The following is a 19,358-nucleotide window of genomic DNA, read 5'->3' as shown; positions in this document are numbered from 1 at the left end:
TTAGAGTTACCTACCCCAGACTATGACACCATGACTACTACTACTTGTTATTTTATATTTGGCCAAAATATTCTGGTTTAGATATATATATTTACAGGAGGTAGGGAAGAAGGGGACCAAACCAGAGAAGGACAGATATATGTACAAAACTGAGCTGCAGAGGGCTATGATTTCCATATAAGGTGGGGGTTTTGTGCACATTTTCCATCTCATGTGACAACGTCTGTTTCTGGTAAATGGAGAGATGGTGGCTACTGCTCATCCAGGTGCCAGAAGCAGGAGATTGTCTGGCTTGGGAAGATGTAGGGTTTACAGCAGTCCAGGAGGTCCTTTTCGCTCTCCTATGAGCCAATAAGTTCGCATCTTTCCTTTTCCCTGGAAACAGAGGGAGTAAACATGGTTCAGACTCTTCTGTTAGCTCTTGATCTCCCTCTCTTCACCCCACTTTCATTCTCCCTTTCCATGACCCCCTCCCCATGGCCTGCCATCACCTTCATCTCCACATCACCCCGAAGCTCTAGCTGGAAACATCCTAGCTCATCCAGGGCATCCTTGGTGGTAGAGGAGACATGGATCTTCAGGGCTGGGGTAGCATAGGTATGATAGGGGAAAAAAAGTCAAAGAAAAAGGAAATAGAAGAATTGACAGTGCTGAAGAGCACCTTACCCAACCAACCACCCCCCAGGAGGCTCCCAGTCCTCCCAGCACACACATTCACTAGAACCAAAATATGCACAATGATGGGCCACTTAGGAATTGTGGTCTCTTGTATTGAAGATTTGGAGGAGCTCTGAAAAGAAGAGAGCAAGACAGAGTGAGGCTGAGGCTGGGGTTGAAGGCTAATGAATGTCTCACCTTGACCATTAGACTCCATTCGGGAAGCAGTATTCACTGTATCTCCAAAAAGACAATAGCGGGGCATCTTCAGGCCAACAACCCCAGCACAGACTGGCCCTATGAAAAGAAACAGGTTGGGGAGAGCCTGGGAAACATGGCATCTAGGGTTGGAGTGAGAGTCAGTCTTACCAGTATGAACCCCTATGCGTAGCCTCAGCTGGTCATGGGGTCGGTGGCGGATACGGAAGGAAGAAACTGCATCTAGTAACGCTAGGGCCATCCGGGCAATTTCTGGTGCATGGCGTTGACCATTTCGGCCTGGGAGGCCAGATACCACCATGTAGGCATCCCCAATCGTCTCCACCTAATTTAGAGGGAGATTAAGACATCACTTCTCTCTGTATCAGTGGGAATGAGAAAAAGTACCTGTAGACAAGCTAGACAGTCTCAGGAATCATCCTGACCACCTGGGAGGCCCAAACTTCAACTAAAAAATAAAAGCTGTAGTCCTGAGAATCTGGGAAGAAGGGCAGTCAAGAAACCCTGGCAAATACTCAGTAAGCATTTGCTGAATAATTGGACACCCTATCCACAACAGGACATGGACAGAGAGGCCCTGGTGTCAGGAATGGGAAGCAAGAAAACGAGCTAACCTGAAGAGCACAAAGGCTAGCAAGAAGGTAAAGCAGACCAATGACATGGGCCAGACCACCCAAACTGTCAGAGAGAAAGCAGGCACTTGATTTTAGTAATTGTACCAAAGTTATGCAAGAGAATGGTCTTAATTTTTAGGAAATGTGCCGTGAAATTTTTAGGATATACACACTAAGAATTTAGGGATAAACTGGTCCTCTATCTGAAACTTACTCTTGGTTTAGAAAATAATTATATAAATAGATTTTTAAATAAAATAAATAGAGGAAAATAGAAACAATTGAAAGAATAATTGATGTATCTGATGGGAGTTCTTTGTTACAGAAACAACAGATCAGTAAATCCAAAGGGAAGGGGCAGGAATGGATATTTATTATCTACCATGCAATACACAGTGCTAGGCACTTCCCATACAATCTCTTATTCCTTTTTTTTTTCCTTGATACTGGAGACTGAACCCAGGATCCAAGGTCCTCTATCACTAAGCTATATCCCAGTCCTTTTATTTTATTCTTTTTATTTTGAGACAGGGTCTCACTAAGTTGCCCAGGCTGGCCTTGAACTTGTGATCCTTCTGCCTCAACCTCCCAGTCAGAATTACAAGTGTGCACTGCTGCACTCAGTTTATTATTCCCATCTTAAAACCACCAAGGATCAGGGAGGTGCTGTTACTTACCTAAGATCACACAGCTAGCTACAAAACCAATATTTAAATACAGCTCATTTGTACTCCCAAGGACAATAAAGCTAACTCTCTGCCAAGTCAGTGACTTCAACTAAAAGCCTTACAACATTATTCATACCTTGCCCCTCACCCCACTGAATCAATTTGTACCCATATCCTGTAGGGATTGTTCCATGTCTGGAGGAGAAAAGAGAAGATGGGTAGGCAGTATTTATACACTCAGAGAGATAGGGACTAAAGTCTGTGATGGTTCTGATTAAAGAAGCTTAAGGGTTCACAAGTTATTAGACCTGAATGTACAATTAGAATCCTGGAGCCACATCCACGTACAAAGTGCACTCCAGCGTTGCACTCTAGAGACCTTAGAGTGAAAACTGACCATGGGGTAGGTAATCTATGTGGGGAGCTTCCAGGAGCCTGGATCTTAAAGGGGTCTCAGTAGGAAGGCAACCCCAACTCTCACCTTGTAGACATCAAAGTTGTCAATTATGGCATCAAAACAGGTATACAGGTCATTAAGAAGTGTCACCACCTAAATTAAAATAATTTAAAAAGTGTCACCACCTAAGAAGATAGAAAAGCAGAGGCCCTGAAGCTCATGCCCAACTTTCTAAGCATTCTCAAGCTACAAACTCTTAACAAAATATGGGAACTCCAGAATGAACTAGTCTTCCCTATTAGTGAAGCTCCCAGTCCCTATCCTACACACTACCTCTCACACACGGCTCTTACCTGCATAGGGGTGCTCTCAGCTGACAATGCTGTGAAGCCAACGATGTCACTGAAGTAGATGGTAACACTGTCAAAGGCCTCAGCCTGTACAGTCTCTCCCCGTTTTAACTGCTCTGCCACTGAACTAGAGAACAAGGGTGTAGTGTGAGCCAAATTCCAAGAAAGATGTGGGAGAGGGAAAGAGGAAAGCAATATGTGGCTGCAGCAGACAGAGCTAAGTTGTAATGGGAAAGCTGGGGTTGGTGAAGGAAAAGGAAAGTGGTTGAGAAGATACTGTCTAGCACATAGTAAGGTGCATAAGTGGTGGGGACACAGTGTTTCAATTTGGGATTATTTTACATACGCTTGCTGAAGCAGAGGCAAGGTAGAACAGTGTCCTAAGAAGGAAGGATGAGAAACCAGAAAGAGCCTAGCTCATTTGGAGACAGAATGAAAGCAATTAGTCTATAGCCAGGAGGGCTCACTGTGGCAAGATATAACAAAACAGGTTTGGAGGCTTGGGAAGTGGGCTTTCAGGAGACTGAGGCAGAATTCAACAGCTGAATCCGAAAGGAAAGTTCAGGAAGGGGGACAAAGTTCTCACTGGGGCAGAATTTGGTAGAGCAGAGCTTCAGCCTTGCGTTTTTCCTCTAGATAAGCCTGTGTGCGTTCCTCCACCAGTTTCTCCAGGTTATTGGCATACTGTTCCATGCGCAGCAAGAGGTTGTCCAATATACTGGTGCCACCTTCCCTGCAGGGAGGCCAGGATATGTCACCTGCTCCAAGATTCTCAAGACTCCCCAGACTTTCTATCCAACCCACCAGCCTCACTTCATCCATGAAGAACTGATGAGGCTTCTATTCCTATGGAGCCCTTGCCCTTTAGTGTCTTCTCACTTGTTAAAGCGGCGAATGAAACCCTTGATTTGTCCAAAGTCTGGTCGCTCAGCTGAATCCTGGGCCCAACATCTCTCCATCAGCAAAACTAGCTCTTCATTCAGTTGGGTTCTGTCAATGCTTGGCCGGAAATATGGCCGCTGACTATTTCGTACCTTCTGGACAATCTCTGAGGGTGATAAAAGGTTGGATGAAGAACAGAGTCCCCCAAGGAAGAAAAGGCTATGGATAGCAGATCAACTCTCACCTTTGGGGCTGAGGTCTAGGCCCTCCAAGTAGAATGGACCACTGCGAAGTGCTATCTCCTGAAGGATGATCCCGAAGCTGTAGACATCAGCCTTTTGCATGCCTGTGGTTGGCAAGGAGTTCCCACTGAGCAGTTCTGGGGCAGTCCACAGCTTCTCTGAAAAGAGGAAACAAGCTAGCCAGGTCCCCAAAATAGGGTACCCCCACCCACTCATTTATTACTGTAACTTGTCTCCCTCTCCCACCCTCCCTAAGTGGAACTGATCAAGGCCAGAGGAGCAGTATAAAAAGTGCATTATAGGGCAGGCCTCACTGGCATAGAGGGCGTGGCTATCATCAGGTTCAGCAGTTGATCGGAAGCTGGCCAAGCCATAGTCTGTGATTTTGAGCACAAAACGACTATCCACCACACAGTTGGAGGACTTGAGACTTCCATGAGATGAAATAATGCTGTTGTGGAGAAAAGCCATGCCCTGCAGGATAGGATACAGATCAAGTATCTGGATCATAACTGATTTTAACTATACCCTTTCCAAAAGATGGGCACTAGGTTAGCTACCTAAAGATCTTGGGACCATAAAAACAATAACCTGATTTGGGAAGGCATCCCTTAAATAGTTTCTATACAAGGAAGCAGGAAGAATAGGAGAGTCATTCCTTCCTGGTAATATGAATATATATAGGTACCCAGCTATATAAAAAATGCTTAAGAGCGGGAATAAGAGGAGCTACCACTTACTATCCTGGAAAAGGCAGTCAATTTTCTGAATAGTGAAAAGAAAAGAATTATAAAGGAGAACTCCAAGAATAATATGCACTCATGGTGGCCTCTAATGCCTAATTAGGCTACTAATAGGAAGACACACTTGAGACCCTGTTACAAGAGTAGCTAGATGCACCAAAGACTAACCAGTTGTAAACATAACCATGTATATATAGACATGTGAGTCAGGATGGAGGATGAATATGCTCTACTAGAGGGGATGCTGGACCAGCAAAAAGTGGAGAAAGTAGTAAATTAGAAAAACTTGGAAAATGGGCAAAAGTAGAAGACAACTGTCAGGCCAATGCAGAAGCCTGAGGCTGCTGGCTCCACAGGCCCAGAGATGAGAGAAACTTTGCTTCCAAAAACTAAAAGGTCTTAAGAGGACAGGGCTGTGCTTCCCTAAAACAAAACTCTGGGAGCCACCCAAGTCAGTGCCAGTAGGACAGTGAGGCACTGTGGTGCATGCCTGTAATCCCAGCAACTCGGGAGACAAGCAGGAGAATCACAAGTTAGAGGCTAGCCTGGGCAACTCAGTGAAAACTTGTCTCAAAATAAAAAGATTAAAAAGGACTGAGGATGCATCTTTCAGATACAATATCTCTGGGTTCAATCCTCAGTAATATACACACACAAAGGATATAAGTTCTATATGCTATCACAAAATACCTCTGCTAAATGTTTAGCTCTGGACTTGCACAACTCAAAACTAGTCCCTGTGAACTCTTCCTTTCTATTCTTTTTTCTAGCCATAAAACTTCAGGAATTTCCCAATTTCTGAATTTACTTGTGTGGAAACTGCAAGGATATTTTCCAAAACCACTTTTCCATCAAATCATTGTTCTCTCAAAAGAGTCATGTTTTCTTATATGTATCAACTTTACCTAATATTTTTCTCTCTTATTTGATGGCAAACTTTCACACACAAAAAAAAATTTTTAAAACTACTTCATGAGATTTTAGCAGAAAACCAAAGCCAGCTTCAGGTACAATGCAGTGTGAGCTACTAGACTTGCTTTTAAACACTTGTCTAACCCATGCAGGATTCAATTTTATGCCTCCACAATTCCTTGGCCTCTGGGTATTTCAAAATAGTTGAAACCTAGTGTACTGGAAGAATAATAAAGTACAATCTTCCTTGTTTTTCCTTAGTCTAACCAGTAAATGTTCTTTTTAAATTTTTGGTTTCTGAACATGAGATGAAATAATGAGATGAACAAAAAAAAATAGGTGTGCCAAATATTGGTCAGAGAGTAAAATGATGAGAGTAAAAACAGGAGGTAAATGCACTTGGATATTTCACTTATCTTTTCCCTGTGTAGGGATTTTAATATGATCTTTTGGCTATTAAAAAACTGGAGAAACATCTGAGATATCTAGGGCAGAAAGACAAAAATTCTCTCCAAGTATAGGACTCCTTGTGGCCTATAAATCTCACTCCCCCAAATATAAACCCCAGAAACTTTGCTTATCCACTATCACCCAATGACAGGAATAAGAGGAGATGGAGAGAACAGGACTTTCAGAGGACTAGGAAGAGAGACAGATCATAGCAAAGACTGAATGATGGAGGTATTTTAAAGAGGATAAGCTCTTAAGGAGTGGGAAAGACTCACCTTAACAAGGTCATTAATAAGTGAATAACGAAACATCCAGTCCAAGTTGATGCTGTCATTTTCTAGAATATCCTGGTAAGTGACATGGAATAGATAATGTGTCTGTCCCAGTCCCAGTGGTTATTATTTGGCACAAAGTCAATGTAACTTTGGGGAATCACACACACACACACACACCATTTTCCCCTACACCTATCCTTCACCTGTAGACTCCCACGAGGACAGTACTCAGTGACAATACAAATGTTGGGAGGGTCTATGCATGCTCCAATGAAGCGAGTAAGATGGTTGAACTGGACGTCTCTCATCTAGAAAAAAATGGGAAGGAGAATTGAAAGAGCTAAAAATCAGATATAGAAACCTCCCACTATAAGAGGACCTTTCTCAGTTATACCTACAACTTAAAATCAACTATAAATAAACCCCTGTCCTTCTAGGCAATGTTAGTATTCCATAGTCTCCTCCCATCCTTTCCTCCTCCCTTTTTATCCCTCACCCTCAACCCATTCGCCATTACATACATGTTTGAGTTCAAACAGAACCTGCCGCGTCAGCTCAATGCGCTTCTTATTCACGTGTTTGATGGCGACAACATTTCCCTAATAGTGAGGGTGGAAAGTGAAAAGGAAAGTAAGTATCAGAAGGAGTTTCTTGGTGCTAGGAAATACTGAAGAACTGTGAGAGCATCCAGGAGACCAGCTGGGTTTAGAAGGGGTTATGAGGGGAAGAGGTTAAGGGGCAGAGGTAGCAGATGGGATGAGACAGGATGAAATGGTGGGGACCAGAACAAGCAGATGACTGTTCACCTTGAAGTGACCGGTGTTGGCAAAGATCTGGTATTTCCCATGGGCTGTCATGAGCGAGCCGTAACTGGATCCCCGCTGGGGCCAAGGGCAACATGGAGGCGGAAGGATGAAAGGAACATTAGATGATGGTGGTAGTGCAGGAGCTATCATTACAGGCCAATGTGCTGGGAAAGGTCCAGGGTGGAAAGGACAGGAACTCAGAGGGAGGCAGCAGGAACAACAGAGACAAGGACTTACCAGTGACAGTGTGAGGCGACTGCCTGCACCTTTATGATAACGCTCTGAGTTGCCAAACTGCAGTTCTTCCCAGCGAATGCGCCACAGCATGCTAGCCAGCTCCTTCTCCAGCATTAGTTTTCTGTAAGGACTGTACACTCAGTTGACTGGCAAGCCTGATCCTGTGCCCCTCAAGCCAACAGTAGGGTTGCAGGGGCTTCCCTGCAGCTCCTAAAGCTACAGTTGTTACACTAGGGACACAGAACAGGACTAGAAATAAGTACATATTCTCTACAAGTCTGGCACATGCCTATATGTACTCACAAACTTAGAGGTTGGAGATGCAAGTTCATTCTTAAAATGGTACCATCCATAGAAAAGTCATCTTTGACCTTAACCCCACTCAAAATCACTACTTAGTAACCCAAGCTAGAACCAAAAGTAGAACAAACACCTAGGCTGAAAGACAACCAAAGAGAAAGGTAAAAGAGGAAGATGTCACTAAGTCTGAGACAATCATCAGATTAGATGATCTGCTGCCCCTAACTCACGTTACAGGAACCCCTGGCCTCAGCCAGAGACCCTGTGGCAATGGGGAGGTAAGAAATAGGTCGGTGGAAAGCCCAGAACTCACCGGAAAATTAGGAAGCTGGAAACACCAAACATGATGAAGGTGATTCCTGTGCCCAGAGCCACAATTGCCAGAGTAGAAAGTGGAGCTGAAGGGGAGAGAGAGACCCTGAGAAAGACTGGGTGGGAGGCTGTAAGAATGGGGAAGGGAGAGGCACAGGTACAAGGAGTAAACAGATTTCCTGAGGGAGAGGTAAGGAGGTAGGGCAACGGATATAGAGATAAAATTAGAGCTAAGAGCAGGGAGTCAGCAAGGGTGGAAGTAAAGAATGGAAAGTAAAGGGAGGAAGAATTGCTCCCAGTCCCTGCACACACCCACTTTTATCACAGGATGGGTCGTCCAAGTCAAAGGCACAGGGGGGATTGTCCAAGGGGGGGGCCCCCTTCACCCAGGGAATAGGCCGTCCTGTCCACCAAATCTGCTTCTCAGCTCCTGAGTAGTGGGCTGCAGGCTGTGAGGAAGCAGAACACTGGGCCCACAGGCCTGCTCCCACCAGCCTCCTCCCCCAGACCCCAGCTATTTTGCTGCTTCTCTCCCAGCCAGGGTGCAGCTCTGGCAGCAAAAATAAGTCCCTGCCCCTAGGACCTTTGATTCTGCCCCCACCAAACACTTGAAAGCTGGATTTTACAGGACTAAACTCTCTTCCTTGCCCCCTCCTCCATCACCTGAAAGTCCCCAGAATCCAAGTCTCCCATGGCCCACAGGACAAAATCAGTCTCCCGGTCATTGTTCTTGTCCATAACAACCAGTCCAGTGACACCTAGGATAAAAAAGAGTACCTCTCACTTTGAGATCTACCCTAGGCCACTATCCTACCCCCCAACTCTGCCCTGCTGCTGCAGAGTCTGTGCCTGCCCCTGTTCTTGAAGTGTGTCTACCTCAGCCAAGATCCCAAACCCTACTGACTCCCTGTGGAGCCTGATATGTTTCTTCTGCCCACTCCTCTCCTGAGCCTGCTATCAACCCTCAGTCCTCCATCTGCCCCTTTTTATTACCGTGATATCTTCGTCCCTGCATCTTCTCCACAATTCGAAGTCCATCTTTTCGGGTGCCTCCTTCCTGTATTGTCTCGTTCAGGACTTCAGCATAGAGCAGGATCCCATCATAGAAGCAGCCAGCAATGAGGTTCATCTGGGGGTGGCAACTTCAGCAGTGCTCTCCAAGTGTCCTGCAAGGGCCCTTTCCCAGCCACCTTTCCCAGCCCTGGAAACTCCTTCTACCTTTTCTCCCTTTTGGTTTACTTTCTTCCCTCCTCTCATTCATAAAGTGCCATCCCTACCTAACTGGTCCCTACGGCAAAAAGAAATATCTTGGATAGACGTGGATAGCCCCCAAGTGCGGCTTGCTCCATGGCCAAGACTTGATGCTAAGTTAAGGAGGGAGCCCTTTCTCCCAGTCTGCCTGACTCTCAAGGAGAGAGAGATCTATCTACTTACCAGGGATGGAGCCAGCTCCACACCGAAATCTTCCCGGGCTCTGATCAGCAGCCGATTCTGGAATTCCTGATATTCAGGATTTGGGGGTTCTCGATATGTAATCACCAATACAGTCTACCAGCAGCACACAGGAAAGAGTATACAGGATTCAAAGTGAGCATGAGGGGAAGAGGGAAGCAGAATAGGGAAACTTGGTAAAATACACAATATTAAATATACACAGGAGAGTGCAAAGGCTAAAAAGGGCACGAAACTATGTGGAGGTGAGGCATGGGTGAGGAGAGTGGCACCCCTCCATGAAAGGCAGACAAGGATGGGAAAGTAATACTGGGAAGCAACAGAAGAAGCCAACTCCATTCCCAAACTCCCTACCACCACCAGGCCTCCCAGGCTGGGCTACCACAGCTCTCACAAAAGGCCTCAATCCCATCTTTTCCAAGTACCTATATCTATCAAGGACAACACTCATCAACATCTCCTCTCCAAAGTGTTAATTACTGTTTAATGTTATTGGTTCTAAGTTGACATTTTCATGTGGGTCACTTGCACACAGTGCCTCCACACAATGAATTAAAGAGATTTCAACCCCTATGGCAACTGTGGGAAATACTTCGAGACAGAAATTCTACCTGTGAAAAGTTGTGAGTTCAGTCATTCCACATGTATGGAACACCTACCATAAGCAGCATTGTCCTGCTTACTAAATAAATAGCAGACGTTTCACAGGGACAAACTCACAAGTCGCATGCCCACACACATTGCATAGATAAGCAAATGATATGTGAAGCCTTGCCCACACTGGCACATGACTCAAAGGTGTCTCTTCATGCTCACCTGCCAGGCTCCCTTTAACCCATGAAGTGCATGCCTGGCTCCCTAAACTTCACGTTTCCCCTTCTTTAGCTGCTGGACCTCTCAGATTCAGGTCATACTGTCACTGAGGCTGGCCTCTGCTCAGACAGGAAATAGGTCTTACAACTTCAAGGGAAGACTTCAATTCAATATATTTTATGAACCTAGCTTTGTGAAATGATAGATTAAAATCTAGTTATTAAAAGTTTTGTTCAGGGACTAGGGTTGTGGCTCAGTGGTAGAACACTTATCTCATATGTGTGAGGCCCTGGGTTCGATCCTCAGCACCATATAAAAAATAAATAAAGGTATTGTGTCCATCTACAACTAAAAATATTTTTTAAAAAGTTTTGTTCATTTGGGGGATGAGGTTGTAGTCCAGTGGTTAAGCATTTGTCTAGCACATGTGAGGCCCTGGGTTCAATCCTCAATGCTGCATAAAAATATATAAATAAAATAAAGGTATTGTGGGCTGGGGTTGTGGCTCAGAGGTTAGAGCGTTTGCCTAGTATGCGTGAGGCACTGGGTTCAATCCTCGGAACCACATAAAAATAAAATAAAGATGATATTGTGTCCACCTATAACTTAAAAAATAAATGTTTAAAAATTTTTAAAAAGGTATTGTGTCCATCTACAATTAAATTTTTTAAAGTTCTATTCATTCTTGTAGAAAGTACATGTGGATCACAGAGGTACTAGATATATCACATATGATCTACAATCCATAAATTCACTCCAGGTAGGAAATAATGAAGTCAATTTCTTTCTTTCTTTCTTTACCACTGAGCTATATCCCCAGCCCTTTTCATTTTTTCATTTTTGAGACAAGATCTCACTAAATTGTTTGGGGACTAGCTAAGTTGCTGAGGCTGGCCTTGAACTTGCAATCCTGCCTCAGCCTCCTACATCACTGGGATTATATAAGGCACATACCACCATTCCTGACTGAAGCCAACTTCTAATATGCATTCACTATATTAAATTGGAGTTTGCTTCAAGATGTAATTATTCTTAAAAAAACATAATATTAAAAAGCCAAACCAGAAAGAAAAAAAAACAGAGAAGAAAGAGTCAAGTTTCTTGCTTACTTGCTTGCTTTCATAAAGAAAGGAAGCAATAAAAAAGGAATGAAGAAAGAATGAAAGAAGGAAAAAAAGATGTAATTATTTTTGTTAAAGAAGTTAGATGCTCTAATATTCTCCCACTCAGGAATAATAATAATAATAATAATAATGTGGCAGGGGAATGGGGTTCATTCATTAACAACTGTTCCAAGAATAAAAGAACAATAAAGAGGTAGGACATTATTGATAAATAATATTAAAAAAAAAAGAAGGAAAAGACCAGGTTTACACAATTTATATTTCAATAAAGGCCATGAGAGGTTTTAACACTTTTTTTTTAACACTTAGTAATTCTCTAGGTTGGTTTGTTTGCTAGGGTAGCAATAATTGAAATTTTTGGTCTTAGCATGCCTTTATAGTCTTAAAAATTATAATCCCAGGGATGGGGTTGTGGCTTAGCGGTAGAGCGCTCACCTAGCACGTACAAGGCCCTGAGTTCAATCCTCTGCACCACATAAGAATAAATAAATTAAATAACAGTATTGTGTCCAACTACAAATAAAAAATAAATAGTTTTTTAAACTGTTTTTTAAAAACAGGCTGGGGCTGGGGCTCAGTGATAGCGCACTTGCCTGGCACGTGTGTGGCACTGGGTTCAATTCTCAGCACCATGTGTAAGTAAATAAACGTCTATCAATAACTAAAAATATAAAATAAAAAATAAAAAAATTATGATCCCAAAGAACTTCATATCTATCAGTATTTTCCATATTAGAAATTAAAACTGATAGATTTTGAAGACATAAGAATGCAGAAGCATGCCTTCCATGGCTGTCAGAAACATGATGTCATCACAAGTTGGAAAACTCCACTGTATAACCAGACTTCGAGTGACAAAGGCAAATAACATCTTAGTATTATTTTTTAAATAGTTTTAACCTCATGGTTCCCCTAAAAGGATTTCAGGGCCCCCCAGGATCCCAAAGACCACACTTTGAAAACGACTATGTTAGACTGTTTTGCTGTGGTCACTAACTAGCTTCTAAAAAAAAACAACTCCAAACAGTTTCTATGCTTGCTCAGGGGCTAGAGAGAAGGTGAAGGTAGGTAAATGAGTCCCATTTCACAGTGGACCCCAGGTGGAAAAAAACAAGCAAAGGTGGCCAAACATGGGTTCAATGGTGAGTGGTAGCCAGGAGTGCACATTGCACCTAGGAAATGTGCATGGCCAGAGGTGCCTGCCTCCGCCTGTGCCACCCACTCTGTGACCTGCTCTGGCCACAGCAGGAGGTTCTGTCAACAGTAGCCTGAGGAGACAACAAATGGTCTCCAAGAAGATGGTCTGCTTTAACTGTTGATTTAGTGCTTTCCTCCATTCTTGCTTGCAGGTATTCCCCATCTGTAAACCAGTCTCAGGCTGGTCAAACCATTCTCTGCTTGGGTTTCTTTTTTTTAATTATTTTTTGGTTGTAAATGAATGCAATACCTTTATTTTATTTATTTATTTTTATGTGATGCTGAGGATTCAACCCGGTGCCTCACACATGCTAGGCAAGCGCTCTACCACTGAGCTACACCCCCCAGCCCCTCTGCCTGGGTATCTAACCCTGTCGACCCCACTTTTCTAGCCTGGGCCTCTGGATCCTCAGACCCTACTCATTTGGTTGATCACCTTGGTTTATAGTACCAAGCTCTACTCCTTTCTGAACCAATTCTTAGTCTCATCCCTGCCCCGAAACACACACTTTAATTCAATTCAACAAATATGTGGGGCTGGGGATGTGGCTCAAGCAGTAGCGCGCTCGCCTGGCATGCGTGCGGCCCGGGTTCGATCCTTAGCACCATATACCAACAAAAGATGTTGTGTCCGCCGAGAACTAAAAAATAAATATTAAAAAAAAAATTCTCTCTATCTCTCTCTCCTCTCTCACTCTCTCTTAAAAAAAAAATGAATCTTTAAAAAAAAAAAAAAAGAACCCTCTGCATCTTTAAAAAAAAAAAAAAAAAAAAAAAAAAAAACAAATATGTATTAAATGCCCATTACATACTAGACATGTGGAATGCAAATATGAGTGTGATCTCTGACCATGAACTGCTATGACTAAATGGGAGAAAAAAAAATCATATCAACATATTTAATCTCAGAGCCCTCTCCCCCAGTGGCTGGTATCCAGTCTGTGCTGGCACTTTGTCTTAAGTATGATACCATCCTGAAAAGGCTTCAGACACTTACACCAGGGCCACCTTGCCTCACCTATCATCTTTTCCAGGCCAGCCTGGACTAGGACTCCAGTAGGCCAGTGACTCTGGAAGAAGGGCTCTGTTTTTTCATCCTTGGCTGGAGCTGGCCACCCAACTTCCCTGTTCTCTGTTCTGTGTAAGCACTGGGAAAGAATTGAAAGAAGCTTTGCCAGAGGGAACCTCACCCCCCTCAACCCATCCTACCCTATGCCACACCTTGGATTTCCCCTGAGCATATTCTTTGGTTTTGTTTTGGTTTGATTTGGTTAACAGAGGGTCTTGCTAAGTTGCCAGAGCTGGCCTCGAACTCATGATTCCTCCTGTCTCAGCCTACCAAGAACTTGGGATTACAGGAGCACATCACTATACCCTGATTTCCCTCAGCATATTCTTCACCACCTACTTCCCTTCTCTTTCTGTTGTAGCAAAATATTTCTCTATTTTCCTATTTCAATAAGACCTGAATTGAGGGGAGAACAGAGGATTGATATAATTGATTGTTAGTTGATTAGGTCCCTATTCTAAGTGCTGGGAACTCTTAGCTGGCAGAAATTCTCATACAAGAAAGAGGTTTTTCTTCCACAAAAAGAACACAGCTCATCTGGGAGAGTGACAGAACTTCCTTGACCATAATCCCCTCATTGTTCTCTTCTCATACCATCTATTATCTTCCTTTTTTTTTTTTCTTATCCACCCACCTCCCCACCTGGCAACACTAATCACAATATGTTCCTATATTTACTTATATTTGTGTCTGTCTCTCCTATTAAATGTAAACACCAAAAAGACCAAAAATATATCTATTATGTTCTCTACCAAATACCAGTACAATCGCTGGGGCATAAAAGACGCTCAGTAATACTAGTAAAATGAGTCAGTCTTCAAACAAATCACAGAAAAATTTCTATGATAGAGTTAAGCAAAGGGTAGGAAGCCTGAAGATTCAAAGATTGTTTCCTAGAAAGGAAAAAAAATGGTCTGAGTCTTAAAAAATATGGAAGCGTTATCCAGACACAAAAGGTGAGAAGGCTGTTTTAGGAAAAAATTATAGCATAAATAAAACCTGTCTGTCATTGCCATGTTCAAGTGTGACAGTCACAGACTCCGACTCAGGCATGCAAACAGATATGTCATTCACAGTCAGACACTCGTCAGTCACAACCAAATATATAATCACAGCCACATAAAATCTTACTCATTGGAGAAGAATGGCCACCCAGGTCCAGCCCTTATACATGTCTACTTAGAACCAAAGAATCTCAGGGTTGAAAAGGACCTCAAGGTATCCCATAAACCACCTCAAATTCTTTTGGGGAAAAACAAGGGATATGGATAAATAAATATGAAACACTTATATAAATGATTCAGAGAAAAAATTAGTGAGGGAACCAGGGAAAGATTTATGGGTCTGAGGATTCATGGGTATGTTTTTTTTTTTAATATTTATTTTTTAGTTTTAGGTGAACACAATATCATTATTTTACAGTTATGTGGTTCTAAGGATCAAACCCAGTGCCTCATGTGTACTAGGCAAGCGCTCTACCACTGAACCACAACCCCTGCCCCCCCTACTCCCACCCCCCCCCACCCTACCACCCCCGCATGGTTTTGCAAGGAAGAGATTTGGGGTGACGGAAAGAACACAGCTACTCAGCTGAAGTTCTGGGCCTGAGGACAAGGGAGGTGAGTAGAAACAGTGGGTTAAGAACATACTATATATGTTCTGATGTCATGATGAGCAGTCAGGATTTTATTCTGAGGTAAAAGTCATTGAGAGTTTGGAGCTGAGGAGAGAAATGAACTGTCACGTGAACCTTCTCTACAAATTCTTAAATTCCTTTTTTTCCATTCCTACTATCATCATCCTTGTTCAATCACCTCATTCCTTTCTAACCTGGTCTCACTGCCTGGCCTTCTTCTCATCTAATGCAACCTGAATTCTGTCACTATATTTAACTTCACAGACAAATGTCAAAGACCCCAAATTCAAGCCCTACTGCTTAAGGTTTAGAGCCCTGTTTAATCTGATTATACTTTTGCAACTTTATTTCCTATTTCTGCTTTAAGTAAGCCCTTCTTTCTTGCTGACAAGAAGAATATTCCAGTATTTTCCAGGTCCCCTAAACATACCCATGCCTATCTTTCTTTTTGCCCAGGCAGCCTGGATCCCCTTTTCCACTCTGTGAACATAGCATCTATCATTAAAATCACAATGAAGTTTCACTTCTATTATAAAAAGCCTTCCCTAAACCCTGCCCACATTGAACCACGGAAGCTCTCATTGTCTGTTTCAGGCACATACTCATACCCTTTTTTGAATTTTTTTCTAACAGTTTACAATTATGCATTGCCTCTCCAGAAAGAGTGGAAGGCCTCCTAGGGGTTTGACTCAGATCTTTTTCTGAACTTTTCTCCCCCACAGTGTAGCCTACTACTGGCACTTAGAAAAATCAGTGTTCTGGGATCTTTGACAGACACAACAAAAGTCACAAAGCTGGGGAAGGAGGAAAGACAGATACTAGACTTTGAAAGCCTGTTCCTTTCACTTCCGTAGCTCAGAACTTGTGCTCTGCTTCTGGAGTTTCTGTGGGGTCGTGTGAGAAACAGATAATCCCCATCCAAGCACCTCTTCCCCTCCTCCTTCAGATAGGGCTCAAATGATACCTGAAAGGCCTGTCTGAGGGCCTGGGCCTGTTCCTGGGTGCGATTGTCCTGCCAGGGCCGGCCTGTAGAGCGTGTGGGGCCCGCACGGAGACTCTCCCCAAAGACATCCACGTAAAAGAAGACATAGTCCCCATTGGTCAGGTTCTCTCTCTGGGCCTGAAGCAGGATCTCATGCAGCATCTCCAGAGGGCCGCAGATATACACAACTGGGAGCAGGCATATGATAGAGGAGCACCCTGAGAAAGCATTCAGTTCCCCACACCACCCCTCTCTCAATCATCTGCAAGTCCCTCTTTAGCAAGAGAGTGCCCTACCTATTGACCACCCAGCAGATGTTCCCCATCTTCCCCCATAAAGCCCATGTCATAAGTGCCCTGAGGCCATATGGACCATCTGGCAGAAGTCAGAGCCTGACTCCAGACCCTAGAAAAAAGGAGTGATCACTCAACCCAGACCTTTCCCCAGAGCCTTGCCTGCTGCTCCTCTTCCCTGCCTTTCCCTAGGCTTGAAGGTGCTGGCTGCTCAGAATTTCTCAAAGTGAGATTTATCTGCCTTTCCCAACCATATCTGCTGAGCCCTGAATCCATTTAAGGAGTTCTCTCTATTTGTACACCACCAAAGGGTCCCAGAGCCCCAGTCTGGTGAGGAAAGGGGGGTGTGCAGTCTGTGTTCACAAAGAGGCACAGGCTGCAGAGTGGTCATCAACCACATCCACTACTCTAGGACCCCCTCATTGCTTCCCCAAACTCAACATCCCCCAGTCCCACATTCTACCAAGACAAGCTTCACTTTTTTGTGCTCCTATTCTTTGTTTACATCTGCCTATGATGACCATGAACCTCTCTGCCTATGACAACTAGGAATCTCTCTTCTAACTCCGGAGCCCTCTCCCAGGTGCTCTGTCCACAATCATTTCTCCATTCCAACCATCACACATAGCTTCTCTATGCCTAGTTCCATCTTCAGCTTCCCAGTGCTGAGCTTCACAAACACAGTGACCCTCCTCCCCTGACCCTAAAACAGCCCGGGCCACACTCACTGCGCCCGTTGGCCCGGATGAAGTGGGTGGCCTGCTCAGGGCCCCCTGGCTCCCGGGCATACACCTGGTGCTGCACACTGAGGTTGCTGCCCAGCAGGGCCTCAAAGACGCCCTCGATGGTGAAGTAGTGAGGCCGGTCATCTGTGCGGGCATCCAGATACAGCAAGGCGGCACGGGCAGTCCAATTGAAATGCCCGTGTAGTGTCAGTACGAACTCACCCAGTTTGGGAGCAGAGGGGCCAGTGCGAACCAGGGTACGATAATGCTCATTCTTAGCCGCAAAACCAGAGGCCACTGCACCAGCAGTCAGCAGGGGAAGGCGCCAGTGTGAGGCAAAGCGGGCCACAGAGGCAGCCGGGTACACACAACCAGGGCCCAACAGAAGGTCAGGGTCATGGTACAGCTTAAGGTCCACAGCGCTCAGAGGTGCCAGGTACTCAGAGCAGGCGCCATCTAGTTCAGAGCTGACAAATCGCAGGTCCACGGGCAGTGCCCGGCCCAGCGCCTCCACAGCTAGTGCAACAGCAGGACCCACCCGTGGCCAGGCCCAAGCATAGCTCAGGTTGTGTTCTGGCAGCACCACTGCTAGCGTCAGGTTCCGAGCCCCAGGAGGACGCACCCCACCTGCCAGGGCTGCCACCACCAGCAGCAATGATGGCAGTGCCATGGGGATAAAGCAGCAGCCCCACCGCCCCCAGAACCTGGGGCCACTCTGGCCTACCGGGCAGGCACAAGCGCCACCCAGCCTGGCGCCTGGGAAAGAGGGCCAGGAAGAGAAACAGGGACAAGCTAAGTCGGTCTGGATACACAAATTGCTGGGGACCGGGAGAGAAGATGGGAGAAAGTCTCGGGGTGGGGAAGGAGTGGGCTACCAGCCTAGGGGAAGAACCTAAGACTAAGGGTAGGGTGGCAGGAGGAGAGAGGGACCAAGGGGGCCTGCGACCGGGATGGGGACAGTGAGGGTGAAGTGGCCTGACGAATCCAAAGCCGAGAAAGAGAAGGGGATCTGAGCTTGGGATGGGGTGGGGGGTGGGGGGAAGGGGGTACAAAGAAACGGCCTGGGGGCACCTCACAGTTTAAGGGGCTGGGAGGGCAGGGAGCTGCGAAAAACAGGACCAAGGGGCTGAGGTGGGAAGGCGCCCGCGCCGCGGAAGGACCGGGACATGGGCAGGCGGGCAGCGAAGCGAGGCCTGGGCCGGAGGGGAGGGAAAGGCAGGGGTAAATCTCCCTGTGAAGGCTTCTCCAGAAGCTCCTGCTTGGACTAACGGGCCCGGACGCTGGTCCCATCCGGAGCTGCGGCGGCCCCGCCCGTGTCCCCGCTCCTCTCCGCTCCGCTTCTCCTGGGCCCCGGCGGCCGGCGCTGCCCGGCGCTTCCTCCCGCCCCCCGCCTGGGCCCCCGCGCGCGCCGCTCGTCCAGGTCAGGTCGCCTCGGCCCGGCGCGTCTCCGCTCGCTGCGCCGGCAGCGGCGGCCGAGTGTGACTCCCCGGGCAGGCCGCCTGCCCCCGCCCCGCCGCCCCTCCCCCGCCCGGCCCCACCCTCCGGCGCCTGCTGTCTCCCCCCCACCCCCCACCCGGCGCCCAGGGACCTCCCAGTTCTCCAACCCACCCAGCGAGCGCTTGGGGGCTCCGCACCAGAGCCTCTCAGGCCGGCGAGGTTCCCGGGCGTCCCCATGCTCTAAGGGCCTCCCGCAAGCCCCTGGTCCACCCTGCCGCTCTCTTTCCCTCTCACGGGCGACCCCATGGCCGTCTTGCCCCTCCTCTCTTACCTTGCTCTTCTTAAGGTCCCTTCTCTTTAACTCCCTGAGTCCCTCGCTCGCTACAATCTGCAGGAAGCAGTCAAGAATCCCCAAATTTATGGTATCCTCGCCAGTCCCCTTTGTAGAAAACCATACCACCTTCCTAATGACAGAGACCTGTCATTCCTTCAATAGGAAGATAAGCCTGCTCCCTGGAAGATAGGTCCCTCAGGCACCAAGGGGCTCTCACCTTCCGTTCTTCATG

At 45.9% G+C, this 19,358-nt stretch overlaps 1 protein-coding gene across 2 annotated transcripts; it reads right to left on the bottom strand.

Annotated features, from left to right (window-relative positions):
• Positions 1 to 52: 52 nt before the first annotated feature.
• Positions 53 to 18,779, bottom strand: Npr2 (natriuretic peptide receptor 2). 2 transcript variants are annotated; one of them, XM_026414812.2, is made up of 22 exons: positions 17,359 to 18,778; positions 16,320 to 16,525; positions 9,499 to 9,612; positions 9,058 to 9,193; positions 8,728 to 8,822; positions 8,381 to 8,513; positions 8,066 to 8,150; positions 7,453 to 7,573; positions 7,216 to 7,290; positions 6,931 to 7,008; positions 6,613 to 6,717; positions 6,410 to 6,481; positions 4,344 to 4,503; positions 4,032 to 4,187; positions 3,785 to 3,953; positions 3,492 to 3,638; positions 2,909 to 3,032; positions 2,640 to 2,708; positions 1,027 to 1,201; positions 856 to 954; positions 492 to 583; positions 53 to 375 (listed from the first exon to the last, which is right to left on the bottom strand). In XM_026414812.2, exons 1-22 carry the CDS (start codon positions 18,023 to 18,025, stop codon positions 310 to 312), a joined length of 3,144 nt encoding a protein of 1,047 aa, XP_026270597.1. In that variant the 5' UTR covers positions 18,026 to 18,778; the 3' UTR covers positions 53 to 309. The 2 variants fall into 2 exon arrangements, with proteins under 2 accessions (XP_026270597.1, XP_026270606.1); XM_026414821.2 differs by lacking the exon at positions 7,216 to 7,290 and having other exon boundaries at positions 17,359 to 18,779.
• Between the last annotated feature and the right edge of the window lie 579 nt (positions 18,780 to 19,358).

Source organism: Urocitellus parryii, chromosome 4 (genome assembly GCF_045843805.1).
Source record: "Urocitellus parryii isolate mUroPar1 chromosome 4, mUroPar1.hap1, whole genome shotgun sequence".
NCBI classification, from domain to species: Eukaryota; Metazoa; Chordata; class Mammalia; order Rodentia; family Sciuridae; genus Urocitellus; species Urocitellus parryii.
Note: the sequence above shows the minus strand (reverse complement) of the source record. Positions and strands in the feature narration are given on the sequence as shown.